At 46.2% G+C, this 25,059-nt stretch overlaps 2 protein-coding genes and 1 long non-coding RNA gene across 6 annotated transcripts in view; 2 read left to right on the top strand and 1 right to left on the bottom strand.

Moving 5' to 3' along the window:
- The window catches only part of CTF1 (cardiotrophin 1), a gene marked incomplete at its 5' end in the record, with an annotated part of 8,694 nt that extends 4,147 nt beyond the window's left edge, over nucleotides 1–4,547 (bottom strand). For both annotated transcript variants that reach the window (XM_083584253.1, XM_083584254.1), the window contains one exon: nucleotides 4,361–4,547. In XM_083584253.1, the coding sequence (XP_083440379.1) occupies nucleotides 4,361–4,547 (187 nt within the window). The remainder of the gene's footprint in view (nucleotides 1–4,360) is intronic.
- LOC310748480 overlaps nucleotides 1–25,059 on the top strand; it is a 110,026-nt gene that overhangs the window by 50,728 nt on the left and 34,239 nt on the right. The window lies entirely within an intron of this gene.
- On the top strand, nucleotides 4,492–25,059 carry BCL7C (BAF chromatin remodeling complex subunit BCL7C). 3 transcript variants are annotated; one of them, XM_083584266.1, is made up of 10 exons: nucleotides 4,492–4,980; nucleotides 6,284–6,399; nucleotides 9,275–9,424; nucleotides 12,220–12,395; nucleotides 12,894–12,998; nucleotides 15,000–15,078; nucleotides 16,362–16,470; nucleotides 18,866–19,027; nucleotides 20,268–20,353; nucleotides 22,064–25,059. In XM_083584266.1, the coding sequence occupies exons 5-10, from the start codon at nucleotides 12,907–12,909 to the stop codon at nucleotides 22,205–22,207; spliced, it is 672 nt and encodes a 223-aa protein (XP_083440392.1). In that variant the 5' UTR covers nucleotides 4,492–4,980; nucleotides 6,284–6,399; nucleotides 9,275–9,424; nucleotides 12,220–12,395; nucleotides 12,894–12,906; the 3' UTR covers nucleotides 22,208–25,059. The 3 variants fall into 3 exon arrangements, with proteins under 3 accessions (XP_083440392.1, XP_083440391.1, XP_083440393.1); XM_083584265.1 differs by having other exon boundaries at nucleotides 12,220–12,518; XM_083584267.1 differs by lacking the exon at nucleotides 9,275–9,424 and having other exon boundaries at nucleotides 4,523–4,980.

Genomic DNA, 25,059 nt, shown 5'->3' with positions numbered 1-25,059 from the left:
GTGGAGGCCAGTTCTGGATCCACATGTAACAATATACTGAAGAGTGAAGAGCTTTCCCATTAAACTGCATTTCACTTAGGCACACCAGCAGTCTTCACAGCTGATGGTATGAATGGACCTGCAGTTTTGTATTTTGGAGTCTGTACCTAAGGGCGAAACCTTTTTGCTGACCTACTTTGCAAGGGTACTTTAAGGGCAAGTGATATGCAAAGGGATTTTTAAGTACTGTATACATACACACACAAATACAAATACACAAAGAAGAGACTTAAACAAAAATAGCACTCCCATATCAGATTTCTGACCCAGGTTACCAGAGGCAAAGTCCACATCACTTTCCTCTGAGTGGGAAAACCACATCACCTGTATCGACTTATCTACACACATCACAGACAGCTCAAGGGCTTCTTGCCTGTCCTTATCAGGCACACTCCACCCTTCTCACTGAGACAATTTGTATGCACAGATTATTAACAGCACATCAGAAGCATTCTAATTAAACGAGATTTTCTTCAACCAAGCAATTTGGTCTCCCCACCCTCTCATGCAGCAATCACAGACATCTTGGGTAAGGGCGGAGTAGCTCAGTGGGTAGAGCATCTGCTTTGCATGCAGAAGGTCAAAGGTTCAATCCTGGTATCTCCAGGTAGGGCTTGCAAAAGCTCCTGCCTGAAACCTGGGGGAAGGACAGGTGCCAGTCAGAGTAGACAGAGTAGACGAAGGAAGCAGTGTCCTGTGTTTCTATCTTGGAAGAAGCTGAGAGGCGGGGAGGACAACCCAGGAGTTATGTGTGGGAAGGAACATCAGGGAACCCCACAGAGGGGCTCCCTGGAAATAGAGGAGAGTGTGACCAATTTCTAGAAGACATTTCACAACCCACAGGAGGGCGATAGCTTTTATTTCCGGACATTTTAAAATGCATTTTAACTCCTGGCATTGTGGGGCTGGTCCCAAAAGATGTGCAAGCTTTAGAGTTCCCCAGAGCTCTTCATCAGGCTAGGTGCTAAGCCATGTGGGGGCAGAGAAGGAGAGAGAAGCTGACTTGGCGTCAAAGCCATAAAGTCTGAGCGTAGGAAGAGGCAGCAGACTTAATTAGTTATGAGGCTCTTTCTGGGTGCTAGTTTCAGGTTACACACAGGGATGAAGAAATGGTAGGATGGGTGATTCCCCCAGTTTTGAAAAGAGGGGGGGGGGGAATACACCGATCAATTATTACCCAGGTCTACCTGCTGCCTTAAGCAAAGCAGCAACTTCACAGGGTCTTGGGTTTCCAAGTTAGAAAAAGGAAACTAAGATGTCTAAAAGGCTGAAGCATTTTCTCTATGAGGGCAGGATGGAGAGTTTGGGGGCCTGGGGCTCGTGTGGTGTAGTGGTTAGAGCTTTGGACTACGACCTGGCAGACCAGGGTTCAAATCCCCATTCTGGGTGATATTGGGCCAAGTCACTCGCTTTCGGCCTAAGCTACCTCACAGGGTTGTTTTGAGGATGAAACAGGCAGGATGAGAACTATGTATGTCCCTTTGAACTCCTAGGAGGATTCAAGAAACAGATGAAATGATAAAATAAAATTGCTTGGGTGAGGAGAGTTGCAGAGGCTTAAGCTTTTTAAATAAGCCTCTACTATGTCTCTGTTTCTCCTGTGAACTAAATGGAACCTCTTGTGTTCAGGGATAATAATAATCAGATGCTAGGATTGTACAAAAGAACAGGGAGGGCAAATTCTTTCCTGCTGTGGTTGGGGGCTTCCTGGGGATATTTGGTTGGCTGCTATTGCTAAACAGAATACTAGACAATACAGTGGTACCTCAGATTAAGTATTTACCGTAATGCGTTCCGGAGGTCCGTTCTTAACCTGAAACTGTTTTTAACCTGAAGCACCACTTTAGCTAATGGGGCCTCCTGCTGCCGCTGGAGCACAATTTCTGTTCTCATCCTGAAGCAAAGTTCTTAACCCGAGGTACTATTTCTGGGTTAGCAGAGTCTGTAACCTGATGCGTATGTAACCCGAGGTACCACTGTATGGCATTGGGGGCTGCGCACATACCTAACATTTAAAGCACATTATTTGCACCAAAGAATCCTGGGAACTGTAGTCCACCCTTCCAGAGCTACCATTCCCAGCACCCTTAACAAACTACCATTCTAGGGAATCTTTTGTCAGGTGTTTGACATGTAGCATGGCCTGTATGCAGTCTTGGAAGTCAAGAGAGATCTTTGCCATCCACAGCTGTGATCCTTCAAGGGGGGAATGCCAAGAATAGCACCCAGCCATCTTAAGTGCAAAGCACACACTGGCACTCCATGGCCAGGCATAGAAGTCCCCCAAGATGAAGAGAAATTTCCTTCTGAGTGAATGTTTAACTTTGGCCTCAGGTACTGCAGCGGGAGATATGTGCAAAGATTTATCTCTCATTCATTGCTCTTCAGGAAGGCAGGGAAGGAGAAAAGGAAATTGCTCAGGTTTTACAATTCTGGCTTGGACAGGACAGATTAGAAAGGGAAAGTGGAGAGTGGAATCAGCTTAACCCTTTACCACCTGGTATGGAAAGAGGTGAGCAAATGGGTTGCCCGTCCCAACCACCCAGCAGCCTGCCCTCCGCAACCAACTTTTGACAGTTGACATAAGAGACACATCTGAAGTACAGTATTACTTAACCATGTTTTATGAGCTTCTTCCCCATAATGAACACCCAAGAACATGTCTGCACAACTTGGGAAATTTGGTCAACTGACTGCAGCTGCTCAGCCGTCAGCCTAAACCTGGCGGGGGAAGCCTTTAAAATAGTGTTCAAGTTAACACCACCCTTTTTGTGGTGTAACTTACCGCCAGGTTGCTAGTCCACATGGAACCATGTCAGGATCCTGCCTAAGTCCCCACTCTCTAGTCCCATCCCATAACCTCTCCCTTCCCCTTTTCAGGGCTTATGTTGTTGGGCCCAGCTGGCTGGGTCCTGCTCCACTGAGTTGAGTGGGGTTGGGGTCTCTGGCTGGTGTAAGCCCTGGAAAGGGGGTTTCCAGGGGTGTGGCACAGGCAGGACCCAAAAAGAGGACTTAGGCCAGATCCTAAACCCAGCCGGCTCAGCATTTTGACTTGTGAACCTGGCATAAGCCGGCAAAAACACCATTTAAAGATTTGTGCTCCTTCTGCCGGCTAAGCCAGCAGTAGCCCCGTTCCAGAATAGAGTTTGGATTTGGCGTCCTTTACCCTGAGTTAATTTTCTACCAGCTTCTTCTGTAGAGCATTTTCCCTGCTAAAGGGAAAATCTGAACCAAAGACTTGTCTTATTCATAGCATCCAGATGCTCTAGACTCATTCATGCAGATGCCAAGATGTTTGAACTTGTGTACACTGCGCAAGTTCAAACAAAAGTTGGCCCTGATGATTCTCCCCGATAAAAACTTCCTTTCTCTTACCAGCCTGGGTCAGCTGAAGCCAAGGCAGAACTACCATTCGATTATTCATTTTATTACACAAAAAGTCACGGAATTCTTAACTACATTAGATTAACTGCTTTTCAGGCAGGTTTCTTCCGCATTTAAAACCTGTGAGACAGGTAGTAGTTCATTTTCTCTCTCTCAAATGGGCTCACGGGAGAGATTTACCAGTTGAATCCCTGCCCGTTAAACAGCTGTTAAAAGGCACAGAAGACCTGCCTTTGAAAACAAGGGAAAAGCCTGCTTCACAAGAGGATAGCTGAAGTTAGGTTAGAATAATAATAAAGCTCCAGGCAATTAAAAAATAATAATCAGGAGGGGACAGTCAATTTTTCCTACCCACTCCTGCTCCTAGGAGCTCCTGCAGGATTGCTTCCCTCATCCCAACTGGGGATTCCCCATTTCCTTTTTGCCAGTGCTTTTTTCTGGGGGGGGGACCCAGGGGTACTCATTACTCACACCCCTAAACATTTTGCAAATCTTTGTACTTTTGTCCATTTACTGTATTTATTTTCCCCGACTTGAACTATAAAATGGTGATTTTTTCCTTGAGTCAAAATGAGAGTACCCCTAAACATGTTTTAAGGGGAAAAAAGAGCTCCTTTTTTTTACCAACTTATCTGGGCATATAGACAAACAACACCAGCCTGATCGGCAGATAAAAGCTTTTAAAAGAATATGGCAATGATCCTTCCATAACGTCTCCAATCGAAGCTGACTTTAAGGGGGGGCAGCTCTCCGCATCTCTTCCCCCATCGCTGTCTGCGAACTCTGACTTCTATTTGCAAACTTCCAGAGCAAGAACTCGATCGAGCCACTCTCCTTTTTGCTGGGGGTGGGAGAAGGGTTTTACAGGACTTGCGGCAAGATTTACCTCTACACGCACCCCCCCCCTTTCCCAAGGTTCCTGGCAATTTCCCCCTACCTGAAAGCACCTCCATTCTTGCAGCAGCGCCTTTGGAGCCTCGGATCACCTCCACTTGTTGCACCTTCGTCGCGGCGCGCTTCTTATAGGACTCGGGTTTCTTCCCCCCACCCCCCCGCGCCGCCTCCCTCGTCCTATCCCGGGATCGCAGGCGACTCGCGGATTCCAGGAGGCTGAGATCACACATGCCTCCGTTCCCGGAACAAGGAATCTAATCTCCTCTCCCTTTTCTCCCCCCGCCCCGACCTCCACGAAACTTGGCGCTGACCAGCAGCTCGTCCGCGGGAGTAACTGGGCGCGGGCAGATCAAGGGGCAGGCGAGAGGGCACGGCCCGCGGGCCGCATGCCTCTCTCCGCCCCCTTCTCCTTGGGGTATCGATGAATGGCCGTCCACTTGCCCCGGGGCCAAAAGTCAGCTCGTGGGACTTAAAGGGGCCGCGGTTACATTTTTTTAATTTTTGGGCTAGGGTGGGAAGATCAGAGAGAGGAAGCTGCAGACCCTATGATTTAATTCAACTCCATCCAAATATTTCTGTCTTCAAGGATTTTCCAGAGCCAATCCAAACATGAAAAGCAGCCAAGTTAAAAATCCGGTGCATTAAATGATTACAAAACAGCAGGTCAGTATAGAGAGAGAGAAAAAGACAGCAACATAGGAAAAGATGAATTATGAAGAGTTCGAAAGAACTGGAAAGCATGGATTCATTTTATTTAGGAAAGATCCATACAGGGGTGGGATTCAGCCCCCCCCCCGGGATTTTAAAGTGTGGGTCCAGTTTACGTAGTTATTATAATATTGGGGGTCTCAGAATTAAGTGTTTTTTAAAAACAAACACACACACAAACAAATAAACAAACAAACATGTTTTAAATTAGCAGAAAACAATGTTGGGACCTATGCAATTTCTTCTCCTGGGCCATCCCATCCCTGAATATCTAGAGTGGTTCTTCTGACACCTGTCGAAGCTGATCCAATAATAAAAATAGATTATTATTTTTTTAAAAAAAGGTTTTTTGTTTTTGGAAAATATAACAGAAAAAATAACTCAAATGTGGCTGAAACCTTTAACAGTTCCAATGACTTGCCTTAAGCTGTGCAGCCTGAGCCTATTTACTTAAAAGTGAGACCCACTATGTTCCAGGGAACTGACTTCCAAGTACAGGTGAAATGGACAGCTTTTGAGCACTGCATATTTTATCCTTCGGTATCTCTAAAGAGCAGCTGGATATGCGACTGTAATTGCTTGATCTATGAATTAGTTAAAATGTAAATGATTAGTTAAATAATTATTCATTATCAAAACTGGTTTGGGAGTGTTATGAATTGGAAGGACTACAAAAAGTACTTAGGCCAAACCTCGACACGCTTCACTCACCAGTTCCCGAAAGGTCAGTCCTGCCCAATTAAGAAGAATGCTGTGTAATTTAAGTAAGAAAACTCAGACACACTGTTACAGCCTGGTTTGGCGGTAGTGGTGGAACCGGATAGCGAACTTTCAACAACAGCCTTGCTGTGCGTGCCAAAGCTGATCAGGACAGAGACTGTACAGCAGGGGATCTTTTATTTGCCAAAAAAAAGGGGGGGGGGATACAAGGATAAACAACCAGACCAAAAAAGAAAAGAAAAGCAAGTTCAAAGTTTTACAATGGTACCTTGGTTCTCAAATGCCTTGGTTCTCAAATGCCTTGGTTCTCAAATGCTTTGGTTCTCAAACTCCGAAAACCCGGAAGTAAGTGTTCCGGTTTTCGAATATTTTTTGGAAGCCGAACATCCTATGTGGCTGTTGGCTACCGTTTCCGGGGCATCTGCGCCAATCAGAAGCTGTACCTTGGTTTTTGAACATTTTGAAAGTCAAATGGACTTCCGGAACAGATTAAGTTTGGTGCTCTTGTTTTTGCTATTTAATTTGTGTTTGTTTTTAGGCATTTTCGATTAATTTGTTTTTGTGACTGTCTGGAATCAGTTCAGATACTGATTGATTGATTGATTGATTGATTGTGTGATGGTGGAAATGGATAAAAGCCCCCCATCAGTGCAGGTAAGATTTTTTAAAAATTATTTTTATCATCTACAATACTGTCTTATTTATTTTATAGTACAGTACATTGATTATTGCTTTCATTTTATGGATCAATGGTCTCGTTAGATAGTAAAATTCATGTTCAATTGCTGTTTTAGGGGTTGTTTTTAAAAGTCTGGAACGGTTTAATTCGTTTTACATTACTTTCTACGGGAAAACGTGTCATGGTTTCCCTGAGGCACCTAGGCTGACCACTGTCGGGGAGAGAATGCCAGGCCAGCAGGATTCCTTGGCGTATCACAGCATGATCATTCTTGCATGGTTTCATCAAAATTGTCAGTTGTTTGAGCGAGAACTCTGTGTCACCAGGAAGTCTGCACCCACACTGACACTCACAATACACACTACGATAAAAAAAGTTTATAAACCTAGACACGTACATCAAAGTAGTTAATGATAATGCACATAGTCATAAAATAGTAAAAGATTATAAAATTAAAATCAATACTGTACTGAGTTTACTTTTACGGTAAGTCAGGTCAGGAGTGGGGGGGAAAACCCAAAAGCCTAGATGGCTTATCGTAAAATAATACCGGAAGATCTGTTTAGAAAGGAATGTTTTCTTTTTTCCCTTTTTTTTTTTAAGCCGATTCTCACGGTCACCATTCTGAAAATCTCATGTTGGGGTGTTGGACACATGGACACAGTTACCACACATATGATGTAAGGAATGAAGTACGATGCCGACCCAGACCCTACGACCCACATCCTTTCAGGGGGCGGGATGAGGGAGCAAGAATGGATAGGTGCGGGTTTTTGCAGGAACAAATGAACAGAATTTGTTTAAGATGCATATGTGGTGTCGGCAAATGTAAGCTTTTGGGTTACACAGAACTCTGCGCCACAAAGATTTTTCTTTTTAAACGGAGTGTGCTATACATGCTTAAAGAGTTGACTATTCTGTCCTTGTTCAACAGGTGCAGAGTGACTTTAGCCTTGTGCTTGCTAGTCTTTCTTGTTTGTCTCGCTAGAACGCGCCCCCCCAATCCACCAACGAACCCTGAGAACTATAGTTTCTTAAGGGTGCTGAGAGTTTCAAAGAACCATGAGGATCCTCTAGTCCAACCCCTGCAATGCAGGAATCATTTGTCCATTGCGGGGCTCAAACGCACAAACCTGAGATAAAGAATCTCATGCTGTGCCAACTGAGCTATTCAGAGCCATTTGTTAGGAGACCCTTCTTCACAGAGCTTCAGTTTCCAGCAATTCCCTGAACAAACTACAGTTCCCAGGAAATTTGTTACTATTTGAAAATTGACGGGGCAATTTCCCCAGCATAATGTTATAGATCAGGGCAGGGAGAGCAACCGTTTCCACTCTGAGGGCCTCAATCCCCTCTGGGAAAACCTCCTGAGGGCCACATCCACAGCACTGGATGCAAGTGTTCCCTTTGTATGGGCAGGCCAGTTTCTACACACACACTCCTTTCTGCCCAGGTGAGCAGGAGGCATCATCATCATCTGAATGCAAGGACACGCTCCAGCTAGGCAAAAACACACGGGATTCGAATCCAGGCCACAGAGGAGGATGTGGCCTCGGGAGAGATCTGCAGGACAGACAGAGAAGCTTGAGGGGTTTCTTTTGTCCCTTGGGCCTCACCCCATCCATGACACGGAGGGATTTGGGGAGTAGAGAAGCCTAGCTGCTGAGCGAGGGCGACTGAGCCTTGTCTTCAGCTCTGGGAGGCCAAGACTGATGCTGGGTTGCAACATTATGTGGTCAAGCTGTGAACGATAATCCATCTTGTTGGGCTACCCAAGGAATTTTGCCGGTTACTTTCTTTAAGGAAGCAGGCTGGCCGGCTGGGATTTCCCCTGTCGTTTTCCCCAAGAAAATGACAATGTTATCTGAACTCAAGGAGACAAGGGGGTCGCAGTGGGAAAGGCGCAGAAACACGATCCTTATGTTCCCTTCCACAGTCCCTTTGCACAGAATGTGCATTTGTTCTCGCACTTTTAAAAACCATCTCCCTCTTCTTCCCAAGAGCTTGAGGGTAGCGTACCTTTTCACAACCACCTCCACGGTGGTGAAGAGGGGGCCTTGTTGGTAGTGGCACCCCTCCTGTCCCCAGGGAGGATTTGGGCAGCTTTTTACAAAGCAAATCCTATACATGACTGCACAGAAGTAAGCCCCATAGGATCACAGCCCAATTCTTCCAAGGTTTTTACAGCTTTTTGGTGTGTGTTTTTTTAATTCCTGGATTGTGGTGTTTTTTTTACAAAATAACTTTGTGAACTGCCCAGGTTGGTGAGCGGTACGAAAGTGCAATCCATCATTTGGATTTAGAACTTTTTAGGGCTTCTAAGCCAGTCATAGTTTTTACTAGCTGTTCCTTATTTTTTTATATATGTATTCAGTATGATTTATCGGTTGTTTCTTGCTGTTTCACTGATTTTTATTGTTTGATTTATATTGGTTTTTATCCTAAGAGGATAACAAGAGGTTAAGCTGCCCTGAGAGTGCCTGTGTGCTGAAGGTTTGCAGGACACACCCTTAATATTAAGTAAATCATAGAATCATAGTATTGTAGAGTTGGAAGAGACCCAAAGGTCATGTAGTCCAGCCCCGGCAATGCAGGAATCTCAACTAGATCATACATGACAGATGTTCAAAAACCTCCAAGGAAGGAGCATCCACAACCTCTCAAATGAGTCTGTTCGACTCTCGAACTGCTCTTACTGTCAGAAAGTTCTTCGTTTCTTGTAACTTGAAGCCATTGGTTTGAGTCCTACCCTCCGGAGCAGGAGAAAACAAACTTGTTCCATCTTCCATGTGATAGCTGTCTAGATATTTGAAGACATCTATCAGATCTCCTCTGTCACTTCTTTTCCAGACAAAACATACCCGGCTCCTTTCAACAGTTCTTCATAAGGCATGGTTTCCAGACCCTCGATCATCTTGGTCTCCCTCCTCTGCACACGTTCCAGCTTGTCAACATCCCTCTTCCATGGTGGTGTCCGAAATTGGACACAGTATTCCAGTTGTGGCATGGAGGCTGTCCCTCATATGTAGACTGAGTACAACAAAAGGCTTGGCTGCCCATTTCCTCCCGAGGTGAGGGGAAGTGGCATAGCTGATAAGCCTGGCAGGACAGCTTACTCTATGGCATTAACCCCTTCATGCATTAATTAGACTCAAGAATGCTGGTTATAGGATGCTAGTTACCCTACAAATAAGAGACTGCCCTAATAACCTTAGTCTGCCCAGCGGCGGAGCAAGCTGATTGGGTGCCTGGGGCAGCACACGTGCCCTGCGCCTAGAGGCGGGGCCAGCCGCCCGTGTGGCGGGGTAAGCCGGAGCAGGACGCTCCGCTGGGCCGCCGAGGAGTCTGGCTGCCTCCTCCCATTCAGCCGCCCTACAGCTGAGGGGGAGGTGGCAGGCAGACCATTTGGGGCAGCACGGAGCCTGTGGGCACCCAAGCCACCGCGTCACTCCCAGCAGAGATGCGTGGCTCGGGCACATTGCAGGCCCCGCGGTGAGTGCCACCCGCCATTTTGTCACCCCCTCAGTGGTGACACCCAGGGCGGTCCTCACCCACCGCGCCCCCCTTCCTCCGCTCCTGAGTCTGCCCTCAGGCAGCCCCCACTGACCTAAACTTACAATTAATTGAAATGGTGACACAGCCTGTCAGCTTCCCCATCCTTAGTCTCAGTGTTGCTCTTGCACAACTCAATATGGAGGAAGAGAGGGAGGAAACTGCAATTAGTTGACTCCGCCTCTCATTGGCTCTGGCTCCACCTACTGTTGGCCTCCCGGCTTTCTGCCTCACAGGCCCAACCACCACTGCCTGCCCTATAACCCACCCCCCCAACCTAGCCTGCTGCCTTCAGATGACACTGTCCCATTGATTTCAAACTGAGAACTGGCTGCCGGTGCGGTTGGCTTTTGTACATCTTGTCTGTCATCTTAGGCAGCAGAGAGTGGCTTGGGGCCAAGCTGGCCTGCAAGGCTCTTATAGAAATCTATACAGTGCTTTTTTTCTGGGGGTATGCAGGGGTACGCACACCCCTAAACATTTTGTGAATCTAAGTTTGGCCTCATTGAGAGGCAGTATTTCAATATGAGTAGGAAAATGAGAGTACCCCTAAACATTTTTTTTAGAAAAAGCACCATATATATATATTCCAATTGCTCAAAGCGCCACAGAATATTTTAAAAATGAAACCTCCGCAAATAAAATAAAAACAGCTGCCGTGAAATCCAAACCCAGGGAACTCTGGGGACTGTAGCCATGGGGGGGGGTAGGGTGGGAATGGGGGCCTGTTCACAATTCTAAGCACCCTGGACAAACGATGGATTTCTTTGAGCAAAGCCACGAGGGTCTAAAGTGGCATGGCGCCACTTTAAATGCACAGTGTAGACATGGGGGGGGGGCTTAGTGAAAGAATGCCTCTAAAGAGAGGGCCTCTTTAAGAGCATTAAATCCTCCTCAGCCTAAAATTAACTAAGTGTACCACTGGGCCCTGAAGCATGTGGGCCTCCCCCCCCCCTTCGCCTCGCAAAGACCGGGCTGAGGTAATGGCGACCCCAAAAAACGCCTCTGACTCACCGCAAGGATCTGAGCGCCGTGTGGGAACATGGCTGAGCTTCTCAAGTCCAATCCCCAGAAAGCAGCTTTCGGAGATTAACTGGTTCTGTCTCATAGGCTTTGAAAAGCGTGGGGGGGGGGGATGGCATGGGAAAAGAAAATAGACAGTGGAGAAAAACACATGCTAATTGTAAAAAAATGTTAAAAAATATATTGTGAAAATAGCTGCTTTTTTTTACAGTTGCTTGCCACTTTCTTCCCTCCCTGCCCCCCCCCCCACCGAGGAGGAAGATCTCCTGAGCATGTGCAGAGTGTTAGATTCCTCTCACGGCTGAATGACTGCTGCCAGCCCACCCTTCTGTCATAGGTTTTGGGTCGCCACACAATTTCCGGCACAGGCTCTGTAGTTCTAATAGGCATGCACCAGGCAGGCATGCAACAGGTGCAGCTCCTCTTGAAGATGCAATATCTGTTCTGCATTTAGCAATCTACCTGCCTTTGTGATTTGTATGCACATTTATTCAGAAATAAGTGACAATGAATTCAGTTGGGGCGTACCACTGAAAAAATGTGCCCAGGAGCGGAAGCTAGCAGTGCAATCCTAAGCGTACCTACTCAGAAGTAAGTCTCATTAAATTCAGTAGGACTTACTCCAAAGTAAATGTGCAGCGCTACACACGCTTAACCTCGTTTAGTTTAACAAGATGTACTTCTGAGTAACACACAGGACTGAATTTCAGCCTGTCTGAAACCTTTTCTTTCTGCGCTACATCTTTTCTCTCTTTCCGTATCCCCTGTTCATTTTGCTTCACATCCAGCTTGAAGAAGAATAATTCTGGAGAAGGTGGTTGTGTGCACATTGCCAGCTTAATATGCAGCTAAATTGTTCTTTTTCTCAATTCGGATCAAATCTGGTTTGGGAAATACGTGCCAAAATGCAGCATTTCATAAGAAAGGACAGGATAGATACAGATTGCGGCTAAGTCGTGCATAGGCTGCTTCCCAAGGCAGTGCTAAATGGATGTAGAATAAATTGGAATCTGTACACAGCCCTTGAAAGCTTGTCTTCTTGCATTTTAGCTGGTCCTAGTAAAAGGTGTTACCTTCCTGTGGTCCCACCTGATGTTTAAAACTTGCAGCTCTGATATAAATGATCAACCGAGCATCCTTTCTGAGCTCAAAGGAGAAGTGTACACAATTAATCGCTTGCTCTGTTTTTGCCTATCCTTAATCTGTCTTTCCACCTGCAGGCTGCTCCATCATCTGCCTCTCTGCATTTATCAAAAAGGATGCAATCCTCTATTTCAGACTGTCAATTTCTTCGTCTTCTCCAGCTCTCCTAGTCACCAGAGGGCGCTCCCTGTGCTGCAAATCTCTACGAAAAAAGAAAAACAACCCAAAGAACTTATATTATTTTCTTCCGATGGTGAGCCGCCTTTTTTCCGTTTTCTTTTTTCTCCCCCCCCCCCCCGACAAACGGAGGACAGGAAAAAGAAGACAAAGAGGAGGAAGTAGAGATTCACTGTGGACTAAGCCGAAAGGGAGAATTGTGAGTACCGGTAGATGAGGGCTCAGATTAAAACCAAAAACCAAGAAACCGAAAGAGGAGAGAAACAGCAAAATATTGACGCAAACTGACAGAGGAGGAAGACTGACTGATGGAGAGGCACGCTATGGCTGGATATCCGGATGGCAGAGTGATGCACAGGGAATATTTCTAGTTCCGTGCTCGGATAGTCAGCAAAAGGAGTCAGAGAGGGGCAGAGGAACAGGGAAAGAAAGGAAGGAAAAAAGAAAGAGAAAGGAAGAAAGAAATGGGATAAAGAGAGCAGAAGAACATAAGCAAAACAAAGCAATCCCAGTCGTAACGCTCTCTGTTTCTCTTCTGCATCTGCCCCTCCACACTCTGCTCAACTCTCCAAAGTTGTTCCCCGGTGATGTCTGGACGGGCGGTTCGAGCTGAGACACGCAGCCGGGCAAAAGATGACATCAAGAAAGTGATGGCAGCCATCGAGCATGTCCGCAGATGGTGAGGCCAATGGGTGTAGGGGCCGGAGAAACTTTTGGAGGGACCTAGCATCTCTGGCTGCACCCATTTGTAGAAGGGTTGTGAGCTGGTTGCCATGGTTCCGGTTACGAGGGGTTGATTTGGGCTTTGGGGTGCATGTGGCACAACACCTGGCACAACAACAGGCTTGACAGCTGTGTTTTGGGTTGCAGGGAGGGGCTGCAGCTCAGTGCCAGAGCAGAAGGCCCCAGTTTCAAACCTTGGTGTCCCTAGCTGGGAATGTCCCTTGTCTGAAACCTGTGTGAGCTGCTGCCAGTCCGTGTAGGCCATATTGGACTAGTCGCATCAATGATCTGACCTGGAGCTGCCTGTGCTCCTGTGTATTCCAGCCCAAAGTTTCACACTGGGAAGCACACGGTCTGTTTCATGCACTTTTGCGAATGTTTGCCAAATGCATTTTGGAATGGGGATTGTCAAGTTGCATTTTTTTAGGAAGTTCCCTCACTGTGAGAAGCCAAGTTACAGGGAACCAGGCAGAGGGCCTTCTCGGTAGTGGCGCCCGCCCTGTGGAACGCCCTCCCATCAGATGTCAAGGAAATAAACAACTATCTGACTTTTAGAAGACATCTGAAGGCAGCCCTGTTTAGGGAAGTTTTTATGTACAGTGGTACCTCAGGTTAAGTACTGAAGCACTATTTCTGGGTTAGCGGAGTCTGTAACCTGAAGCGTATGTAACCTGAGGTACCACTGTATTTTAAAGGTATTTTTAATCTTTGTTGGAAGCCGCCCAGAGTGGCTGGGGAAACCCAGCCAGATGGACAGGGTACAAATATTATATTATTATTATTATTATTATTATTATTATTATTATTATTATTATTATTATTATTCCATCCCTTGATATTGGTGGTGTGGGATGATCCTAGATTTGGCAGCCAAGAAATTACCACATTTGCTTCCTTTCCAGGGAGGGCTTTTGAAAAGCACTGCTTCCTTGCTTCCTTTCCATTATTTCTTCCTCACAGCCCCAACGTTAGGTGGGATGAGGCAGACTAAGCCAGCCTGATGCCCTCCAGATGTTGCTGGCCTACAGTTCCCTTCATCTGTGACTAGTGGCCATACTGGCTGGGGCTGATGGGACTTGTAGTCCACAACACCTGGTACACACCGCCTTGGCTATCCTTGGCCTAAGGCTACATAGCCAAGTCATAGCAGAGGTGGAACTGGAACTGAAGGCTTCCTGATTCACAGCTCCGTCCATTAGCTGATATGTTACGCCAGCTCAGGAATGTGTAACGATGCCTTCTCAGTGGTGGCTCCGAGGGCTGCACAGTGGTACCTCTGGTTACGAACTTACCGTAATTTGTTCTGGAGGTCCGTTCTTAAGCTGATACTGTTCTTATCCTGAGGCGCGCTTTCACTAATGGGGCCTCCTGGTATGTGCACACCTCCAGTGTGCGACTTCCATTCACATCCTGGGGCAAAGTTCGCAACCAGGCGCAGCTACTTCCAGGGTAGCGGAGCTTGTAACCTGAAGCGTTCATAACCAGAGGTACCACTGTACAGTATAATATTCTTCCCAAGGAAGGCTTCATCCACCTTGCTGCTTGTCTTTTGATGAGCAACTAAAATGTCTTTCTTTATGAAAACATTTGGCGCACTTTAGTTGCTGGTGGTGGTCCAGTTTCCATTAGACTCATTTTTTTCTTTTATGGCTGTTTTTAGGTTTGTTTGTTTGCTTTTTAAAAAATTGTTGTTGTTTTTATATATTTGCCATTATGAGCCACCGAAGGTTCTTTAGTGGAATGGCAGGATATTAAATGTTTCCTTATATAAATGCATGGGTAATATAATATTTAGGATCCCCTTCCTGCCAATTGGTTCTCTGTAAATGACTGCTGGAAGTTTCCCTGAGGTGAAATAGGTTGTGGGGTTCACATGGGAAGCTGCAACTTGCATAATTAACAATACTAATTAATTGATTAATAACAATCACACCATTTGCTCTTCTCTGCTTCCTAGGGAAAAGCGGTGGGTGACGGTTGGGGACACATCTCTTCGGATCTACAAGTGGGTACCTATTGTGGACCCCCGAGATGAGGTAAGGGGAAGAGTTCCATCTCTATATTTATTTAGCTCAATTTATGTAACACTTAATTTTTTTAAAAGATGTTTACATAGGAAAGTATAAAATTTTCATTAAAAACTGTAATAAAAACAGTAAACATAATAAAAGGGGTCTAAAGATAGATAAAATCAACAGTACATAATGAAATTTTCAAGTTTATACATTTCACTGATTTTACAATCATTTTGACATTTCCAAACTTGAGTTCCTCCCCCCCTCTTTCTGCAGCTCCTTAAATTTATTTTTATTATCTTCTGCATATCTTAATTAACTACATTTGCTCATTTGTTCATCTTCTTTAAATATATGTTCTTATGAAACTGCAGATTATTACAATAACCCTGCCAACATTCCTATCTGTTTACAATTTATCTGTAAGTATAAACCATTTCCATTCTTTTATTAAAAAGTTTGTTATTTTGATTTCTTATTCTTCTGATTTTGCCATTTCTGCATATTCCATAAGTTTTTGTATCATTCTTCCTTTGCTGGGACTTCTTCCTCTTTCCATTTTTGGGAATGAAATTACATGTCTAGTGGGTAGGCTTTCCTAAGCAAAGAAGTGTTTAGCTGGTGTTGAAAACAGTACAACGAAGGCGCTGTTGGGGTCCGCTAATCGGGCCCAAGCTGCCTTGGTCACTGAAAAGCCAATAAATGCCATAGACAGAGGAGATTCCCATAAACACTCCTTTATTCAGCTGAGTAAAACAGAGTGGGCAAACCACACTCACCAGTGTGATAGACTTTCCCCCCCCTTTCGAGGTTCCTTGCGCTGATCTGAAACAGGACACCCTGATTAGCGGACCCCAAGCTAAGGGGAGAGTTGCCTGGCAGAGGGAGGTTTTCCTGAAAATCGCCTAGCATATTTGTGGCTCACCCTCCTAAATTCTAAAGCAGGCAAACTCGGCCCTCCAGATGTTTTGGGACTACAACGCCCATGATCCCTAACTAACAGGACCAGTGGCCAGGGATGATGGGAATTGTAGTCCCAAAACATCTGGAGGGCCTATGCCTGTTCTAAAGCAGGCAGTTTTTTTACAGAAGCAAAATGGCATCAGTTAGGCTAGCCAAAAAACAGGACAAAAACGGGCCTCTGTCGCTTTTCCTGAGACCCCACAGTGCCTGACTAATATCAATAGGCAGGGAGTTCCAGAGAAGAGGCCCTGCTGTGCTAAAACATCAATTTCTCTCATGCTCCCTTTCCTATCCTCTTGAAGGCTTCCCTTATTTCATGGCTCCATTTCCTTCCTCGACAGGAGAAAAGGCGGCTGGCAGGCAACAGCGAGCAGCAGCGGACCAAAGAGCGAAGAGCCCGCATGCCCAGCCCTCGCAGGAACCCAGCCCTGCTCATGCTGGACCTCAATGGTACATTGTGGAAGGTGGGGGGCAGGAGAGGGGAGGGACAAACACTTGTCAGGCTGGGGAGAAAGGATACTTCCAAGGCCACATGGCTGCCCAGGCCTCTTCCACCACACTGGTTCGCCAAAGGTTTTCCCCAAAGGTGATCTGAAATTGAACTTTGGGAAGAGATTCTGCTTGCTTCTTCTGGAAACTAAGCATATCCAGGGCAGTGTTTACTTCAGCTGTAAACACAGTGCCTATGTCAGCTGTTTTGTGACTGGTGCCCCTGGCGCTCTCTCAAAAATTCAAAACATGGCCCCTAGTCCATAAAGGTTGGTGACCCCTGCTCTTGGCTACTGTTTAGAAAGAAGCATTTTGAAAGAGGGGGACGTACCCAGTTTTAGAAGCAAAGGGGGGCTTGTGACAGAGGTGGAGTCTAGGATCCTGTCCCCCTCCCCTATGGCTCGCCTCCCCTTCTTCTGTGGCCTCTTTCCAGAGGCACCACTCTGCCAGCCCGAGCAGTGGCATCGGAATAGGGCTCTGCAAAGCTAAAGGAAAATATTTCATATCTGCTCCTTCATTCGGGAAGACGCTTCCTTTTATTGCTTAGTGGGCCTCTCCTTACATCTCGTGTGTGACAACTTTCCGTAAATTACTGATGTTCTGTAGGTAGAAGAACTTCCTTCCAGTCATGTTTTTTTTTATGTTTTCATTTTTTTAAAAAAAAATTATTATTTTTATTTATTAAATTTGTATACAGTACGGCCCTTCATCAGAAGATCTCAGGGCGGTTCACAGCATAAAAACGCAGAACAAAACCACAAAGCACATAACAAGAACAAACTAATAACTCCTCCTCCCACATTTAAAAGGACAGAGATGGTTAACCAGCCAAAGGTTGAAGAAGAAAGTTTTCCCCTGGGGCATAAAGATGTACAGTGGTACCTCGGGTTACAAACACTTCGGGTTACAGACTCTGCTAACCCAGAAGTGGTACCTCAGGTTAAGAACTTTACCTCAGGATGAGAATGGAAATCGCATGGCTGTGGCGCGGCAGCGGCGGGAGGCCCTATTACCTAAAGTGGTACCTCAGGTTAAGAACAGACCTCTGGAACGAATTAAGTTTGTAACCCGAGGTACCACTATATAATGAAGGCACCAGCCGAACCTCTCTGAATCGAGGTGATGATGGTATTGGGGTGGCTATTCACAATTCCTCTCTCGATATTCTTTGCACCAGCAAAAGTTTTGGGGCAGTCATACTGCTTTGTTTGCAATCAGCGCAGGTCCCGTAACTTCCTGCTGAAATCCTTTCCCTTTTTCTGCCACAGATGTTCCAGGTTTTGTCCCTCTTTCGTTAGGCTGAAGTGCAGGAGTGTCTCTCCAGAAAGCAATAGTGTGAGAACATTGGGGAAGCAAACCAGAACCAATTACGAAGTGGAATGATGGGTGGACAGTGGTAATCATACACTGTTCATCATTTCCCCCCCCCCATCATTTTTAATTTGTATACTGTCTTTCTATCTTACAATACTCCAGGCGGTTGACAAGCTGAAGAAACAAGAAATGTACATCTTATAACAATCTAACGCAATACAAAAATGTGATAATAAAACAAAACTTTAAAATAAGCAGCCTACATCAAAAAAGTAACATTCAACAATCATTAGAATAGTATAAAGTAATAATATCAACATATAAAAGTTAAACAGAAATCCACTCAACAATTACAATAAGTAATTTCTAAACTATAATTAATAAAACAACGGCAAGCCACAGTGCATAAAATAATACAATACAAATTGAGAAGCAGAGACTGGAGGGTGGGGCAAGGCAGGTGGAAGAAGGCCTTGCCTGATGGAATATCTGCCCTCACAGTTCTTCCTCCAGGCACAGCTTCCTTATGAGGAGTCCCAGGGCCAGGGCAGGGAGGCAAGGCAGGTGGAAGGAGGCCTCACCTGATGAAGTCTCTCCCCTCACTCTCCTCTCCCCTGTTACTAGTGACATGTTGCAGAAGACACCCCTAAAAACCACCAACCAGTCTGGAGTGGCCCTATGTGACTGGAGGGAGGAGCAGCTCTGTTATTTAAGCACATGGAAATGCTGACATTATGCCTAGCATCAGTGCTATTTTTCTAGGAAAAGAGGTGCTGGAACTCACCATGAACGCCTCCCTCATTCTCTTATAATGGCAATGGTGCCCACCTGAGAGGTGCCGGAACTGAGTTCCAGTATGTTCCAGCTGGGGGGAAAAGCCCTGCCTAAAAATGGCACCAGGCACCCTGTGGATTCATGCAAGAAGGGTGGATGGGGAAATCAAAGAGGCGTTTGGATCCTCACCACCAACCACCAAGCTGCCCAACAGCAGCAGCCACAGGCAATTCCTAATGCTCCGCTTTCCGCTTTCCGCTTTCCGCAGATGAGAACAGCAATCAGAGTTCCATTTCGGAGACCTCCTTGCTGAAAGGCGGGGACACCAGCCCCAGCTCCACCCTGGACCGCAGCCAGACTGTAACTCCCACCCCACTAGGGGAGCTCAAGGCGGAGGACTCTCAGCCTCCTTTGCTGGGGCAGGAAGGAGGTAGGTGATGTTGTTGGCTATTTGCAGTTTAGTAGCGCTGCAGAGAGCTTGCTGGGGAGACCATGCATACAAGGAACTCAAAAATAAGTTTAACAAAGGTTTTAATAACAAAAACAAAAACTCCTTTTACACTAAAGATAACAACAACAGACACAACCCAGCCACCAACCCATCCCCCAGGGTAATGAGAGAGCTAGGTGCTGCTCCTTATATACTATGCCCAATTGCTGACACAGCTTGATTAACACAACTCAGCAGCACCTGCTATGTTTCACAGCTGTAAGACTGGGTCTCGTTATTTGCCCTGGCCCTTAAAGACATACACAACTTGTGAAGCAATAATGAACCTTCACATTTTAAAGTGACCATTCAACAGATGTAACTGTCACCCTGAAGGACCCGGTGTGTAGCCTGGGAGTCATTTTGGACTCACAGCTGTCCATGGAGGCACAGGTTAATTCTGTGTCCAGGACAGCTGTTTACCAGCTCCATCTGGTACGCAGGCTGAGACCCTACCTGCCCACGGACTGTCTCGCCAGAGTGGTGCATGCTCTAGTTATCTCCCGCTTGGACTACTCCAATGCACTCTACGTGGGGCTACCTTTGAAGGTGACCCGGAAACTACAACTAATCCAGAATGCGGCAACTAGACTGGTGACTGGGAGCGGCCACCGAGACCATATAACACTGGTCTTGAAAGACCTACACTGGCTCCCAGTACGTTTCCGAGCACAATTCAAAGTGTTGGTGCTGACTTTTAAAGCCCTAAATGGCCTTGTCTCAGTATACCTGAAGAAGCATCTCAACCCCCATCGTTCAGCCCGGACACAGGTCCAGCACGAGGGCCTTCTGGCGGTTCCCTCACTGTGAGAAGCAAAGCTACAGGGAACCAGGCAGAGGGCCTTTTCGGTTGCGGCACCCGCCCTGTGGAACGCCCTCCCAACAGATGTCAAAGAGAAGAACAACTACCAAACTTTTAGAAGACATCTGAAGGCAGCCCTGTTTAGGGAAACTTTTAATGTTTAACAGACCACTGTATTTTATTTTATTTTATTTTATTTTTTAGACCAGTGTATTTTAATACTTTGTTGGAAGCTGCCCAGAGTGGCTGGGGAAACCCAGCCAGATGGGTGGGGTATAAATAATAAATTCTATTCTATTCTAGGACGCTGAGGTTTTAAATCCTTTTGTTTTACACTCCGTACTTGTTCAATCTCTCCATTTCTCTCCTGGGTGGCAGAGTCCGGAGTGTTGCTTCTGGAGGGGACAGATGAACCTCCCATGCTTACCAAAGAAGAGCCGGATTCCAAGACATCAGAGACCCAGGTGAGGGTGCTGATCCTTGGAAGGGACGGAGCTCAGTGGTAGAGGCCCTTCTTTGCATGCCAAAGCTCCCAGGTTCGATGGCGACATTTCCAAGTAGACCATACTCGGCTAGATAGACCCAGTGACCTGACTCAGTCAGCTTCTTCATCTCCCTGAAATGTGTCAACGGACAGTGTTGCAGCATGTTCCATCTAGGGCTGAGTGGGACCAGCCAACCAGCTCCACAAAGTTTCTCCTTTGTGGCTGAAGCCATACAATAGGCCTGTTTTAGTGTGGTGGCCTTTTGGGGTGAGGCTTGGGGGTTGGTCAAGGCAGAATGTTTCTTGGAGAGGGGTTGTTACTTGGTAACACCCTATTTATTTTATTTTATTTATTAAATTTATATACCACTGTTAAAAGAAAAACTGCTCCCTTTCCCTTATGGGGTATTCCAGAGCCCCTATAGAGTCCTTAAGTGGGTTCCCCATCAGTAGGAGAAAACAGAGGCCAACCAGAGTATATTGAGAAGCAAAGTGGCTAGTAAGCCTGATCTTTATTCACTCATCACACACAGGAGGGAGGAGAACCCTGAACAATGGTGTGCAAGCCCTTATATAGACTTTTGAAATTGCCCACCCTGTAGCCCAAGACCACCCCCCAAAACATCATACATACATCACAGAAGGAGGTGGTCTACCGCAGAAATCCTGTCTGCCTGGATACCTGATAATGGTCACTGATTGCATTACCTGGGCAGCCTGGCCAGCCTTTTGTGATGGTTCCTGAATCCAGGTCACAGGCTCACCCTATTCATACACAAATGCACGCTTAAGACAGGATTTGTAAGCAAAAAGATAATGGGAAGCCTTTCCCCATTTGCCTCCCTTCCTGCAGAGGAATATTTGAGGTCATTGGGAGAGTCAAATTGGCTCTCCCATACTACTTCAGACACATGGTTCATATATTTAGATAGGTGTGCATTTATGAATATTTGTTCTAAACCACTGAGCCTCTTGGGCTTGCTGATCGGAAGGTTGGCGGTTCGAATCCCTACGACGGGGTGAGCTCCCGTTGCTCGGTCCCAGCTCATGCCAACCTAGCAGTTCGAAAGCACGTCAAAGTGCAAGTAGGTAAAAAGGTACCGCTTTGGCAGGAAGGTAAACTGTGTTTCCGTGCACTGCTCTGGTTTCTCCAGAAGCGGCTTAGTCATGCTGGCCACATGACCTGGAAAAACTGTCTGCGGACAAACGTAGGCTCCCTCGGCCAGTAAAGTGAGATGAGCGCTGCAACCCCAGAGTCGTTCGCGACAGGACTTAACTGTCAGGGGTCCTTTACCTTTATTCTATATTTGAGACCTTAAAATTCTTATAACAACCCCCACCATCGAAGGATCTTGGGGCAGTTCACAGAATAAAATACAAGGTAACACAAGTAAATAATAAAACCAAAAACAACAAAACAAACACCCCCGCTTTCCACAGACACATTTAAAAAGCTGTAGGATATTTAAGCGGAACTCTCAAAATGCTAATCTTGCTCCTCTAACATTTACATTCATGTGTGCTTTACACCAGGTATGAGGAACTTTTTTTTCAGATTGAGGGCCACATTTGTTCCTGGGCAGTCTTCTGGGGGCCCCATGGGAGTGGTGGGCAGGGCTAGAGGCAGAAGAGGGTGTTCTTCCCTTGCTATAGCATGGACATGATCCTTTCCCTTCTCTTCCCCGCACAGGACACACCAGGCCCTGTGAAGCCCGCAAAAGAGGCCTTCGAAGTACCAACGCCTGAGGCAGAAAAGCCGCCCGAGGCTCCGCCATTGAAGCGGATGCGCAGTGAGGCACAAGAGTCGGAGTCCAGCCAGCCCTCAGATGCTTAACCTCAGGCCTGCTTTTGCTCTCCCCATCTCTTTTGACAGGGGAGGGGACTTGCTGGGAGATATATATTAACATATTATGCTAAAATATGGTGGCCAGCCCACCTTTATGCCACCTTGCCCACCGGGGTACTGTCACCATTTCACTACGCTTGCTGCCCCCTGGTGCAGCCGCTGGGCAAACAGAAGACTGTTGTTGGTGAATAAACATGGCGGCCATCCTTGGATACCCTCAGAAGCCATGTTTGTTTACATTCAACAGCCCCCCCCCCACAGTGTGCATGCATGATTCGCAGTATTAAAAGGAAATGTGCTGGTGGAGAGCAAAGCTCAAGCAAAGGCGGGTGGGGAGATTATGGTGACAAGAGGGGAACTGGGAAGGTTTCCTGAAAGGCCCGGTGGACCTAATGCATCATATAGAGATCTCTGGCACTGTGAGAGAGGAAGGGAGGCATAAGCACACAAGCCCAAAGAAAAAGGAACAAAGGCTTGATTTAGGAAAAATAAATAAATCAGGAAAGCCACAAACTCCCAGGTTGTTGTTTTTTTCTACCCCGGGTTAGAGAGCTTGAGGGCATCTGTGGGTTTAAAAGCCAATCTGCATGGACCACCAAATCCACCCAAAATCCAAATTTTACAAGTGGGAAGAAACATCCGGCAAATACAGCCAAATAAGCATCTTTGCTTACTTCCGTATAATTGTATTGTTTCGTTTTTTTGAAGGAGAGGATTGTGGAGGTGTTTCTGAGCTCTTCTTCAGAATTGCAAATTACATCATCTCTCACACAGTTTTCTAGGTACACAGGATACTGTGGAGCCCAGATTAAGGGAAGGATAGGCCATTAATTGCTGCCATAAATCCTGGAGGCCAAAGCTATGTAGATGTTATGCACTCTGCCTTGAAAGCTCCTTTGCCTAATCCCAGGTGTGCAGGGGCTGCCTTTGGGGAAAGGAAAAGGAACTCTATATGCTTAGGGAAAAACTCCCTGCATTGTTGTTCCTTAATGTTTGTAGAGCTCAATTCCTTAGAACTGAAACAATCTGGGGGCAGAGACCTCGTCACTTCTGACTCTCAATAACTCATGGCAAGGGAGATGGAGGAGCTTGGCTTCTATTTCTGCCTCTAGAAGAAGGCAGGCTCATCTCCTGAGGTGAGAAGAGGGAGCTGGGTGCGTCTGGGCCCATGCTTCTTGGATTGAATAGAGCCCAGCCTTTGCTAGAAGGGCATTGAGTGTTGTAGGTTGAAAGGTGGGCGTTGGAAGTCTAGGACTCCTGGTTCTCTCCCCGCCCCCCGGATCCGGATGCAATATTGGAAGGAATCAGGAGGCAAAAAAGGTTCCAAACTAGTGGAATAGTAGAGAATCAATCGGCATTTGGGGTTTGGTGGTGTATATACACTTTCTTTTCGTTATAGTTTGCTGCTCAACAGCAAGCTGTGTCTGTACAGAAGCTTTCACATTTCCATACCTTACCCCAAAAGCTGTTAGCTTTCTCTTTGGTTGCCTGGGCTTTGCTACTCCTTTCTGTTCTTCCTCCTCTCCCCACTCCCACCCTGCTTCCCAACCACTCTGTTAAGATGGAGACATGGTGCTTTAAGAGCACCGTATCTCCTTAATACCATCATATAATAGTTCCTGGATAACTGTGCCACTGCAGGTGATAATCAGGAGGGATGTTTTAACGTCAGAAGATTCTGGTTTTGACAGGCTCCCACAAATTGGATGTGTTCAGCCCTTGCTAGCTATGCTCTTTGATAAAATGCCCTTCTTGTGACTTCTTCATGTAACAAGAGGACTGAGGGGTGCTGGTTGTTTGAACAATGAAACTAAATGCCTCTCCGGGTTTTGTGGGGCAGGATTGCTCATGGATATAACTGTGTACATAAAGCACACAAATGAATGCTTTAGATCCACCCCCTCTGCTAGCTGGCTTTTCCCCCCTGGGGCAGGATGCCAACCAATCATGGCTGCTGGCATCACCCCCTACCCACCTGGGCTGTAGGCAATCTCCCCAAATTATTGGCCGTTTGTGCTGTTGTCATGCTTTAGCCCTCTGAGCACGGCTCTTTTCTGCAAACCAACAACCTGCTTGCTCCCAGTTTAGCTTTTCAAGTCCAAATCTGCACCTCAGATTTGCAAGACGCAGCTTTCAAGTGATCTCAGTAATCAGAAACTTTGAATTCAAGGTCAGCCCAAATCGACTTCGAGCAGGAGCCGGAAAGAACAGGACTCAAACCCTTATGCCTACCATTAGGCAAGGTGATAATCCCTACACCCCTCAGCTGTCAAATTTTGGGATAGCATTAAAGAACAGTAAAATAAAGTTGTTGGTTTTTTTGAAAGATAAAAAGGGACTCCAGGAACATATGGAAATGCATACTCTGTTGTTGGTCTCCCACCTTCTTCCTCTTGTGGTTGGCCAAGGCTCAATGGGAAATACCTTTTCTGGGTTAATTCAGTGTGCTTCAAACGTGACAATTGCACAAATCCTGCATGTAGTCTGCTGCATGTAACAGACCCATGTGCATGTACTTTCTCACATGCAGCCGGCCCAAGTAAGTTGCTCCAGTTGTGGGTTTGCCTTGAAAAAGACATTAGGGTCATACTGTGGAGCCATCATGTCTCGCGTGGTATTTGCACAATGTCAAGCATGGAAATGATTTCCATGTGGGAGCTTTTAAATGTTCAACATAGGCCCTTAAGGCACTCATTCAGCGAAGCCCTTAGTAGCAGCGGGAGTGTGCTGTTTATTTCAGCAATAACGTGTTAATGTTTCTTTTGTTTTCTTACCTATTGTTTTATAAGCAATTTTACATTGTAATTTTCTTGGTCTATAAAGGAGATTCCTCATCCTGA

This window comes from Podarcis filfolensis (assembly GCF_964270895.1).
Source record: "Podarcis filfolensis genome assembly, chromosome: 13".
NCBI classification, from domain to species: Eukaryota; Metazoa; Chordata; class Lepidosauria; order Squamata; family Lacertidae; genus Podarcis; species Podarcis filfolensis.
This window is presented reverse-complemented; position numbering and strand designations above follow the sequence as displayed.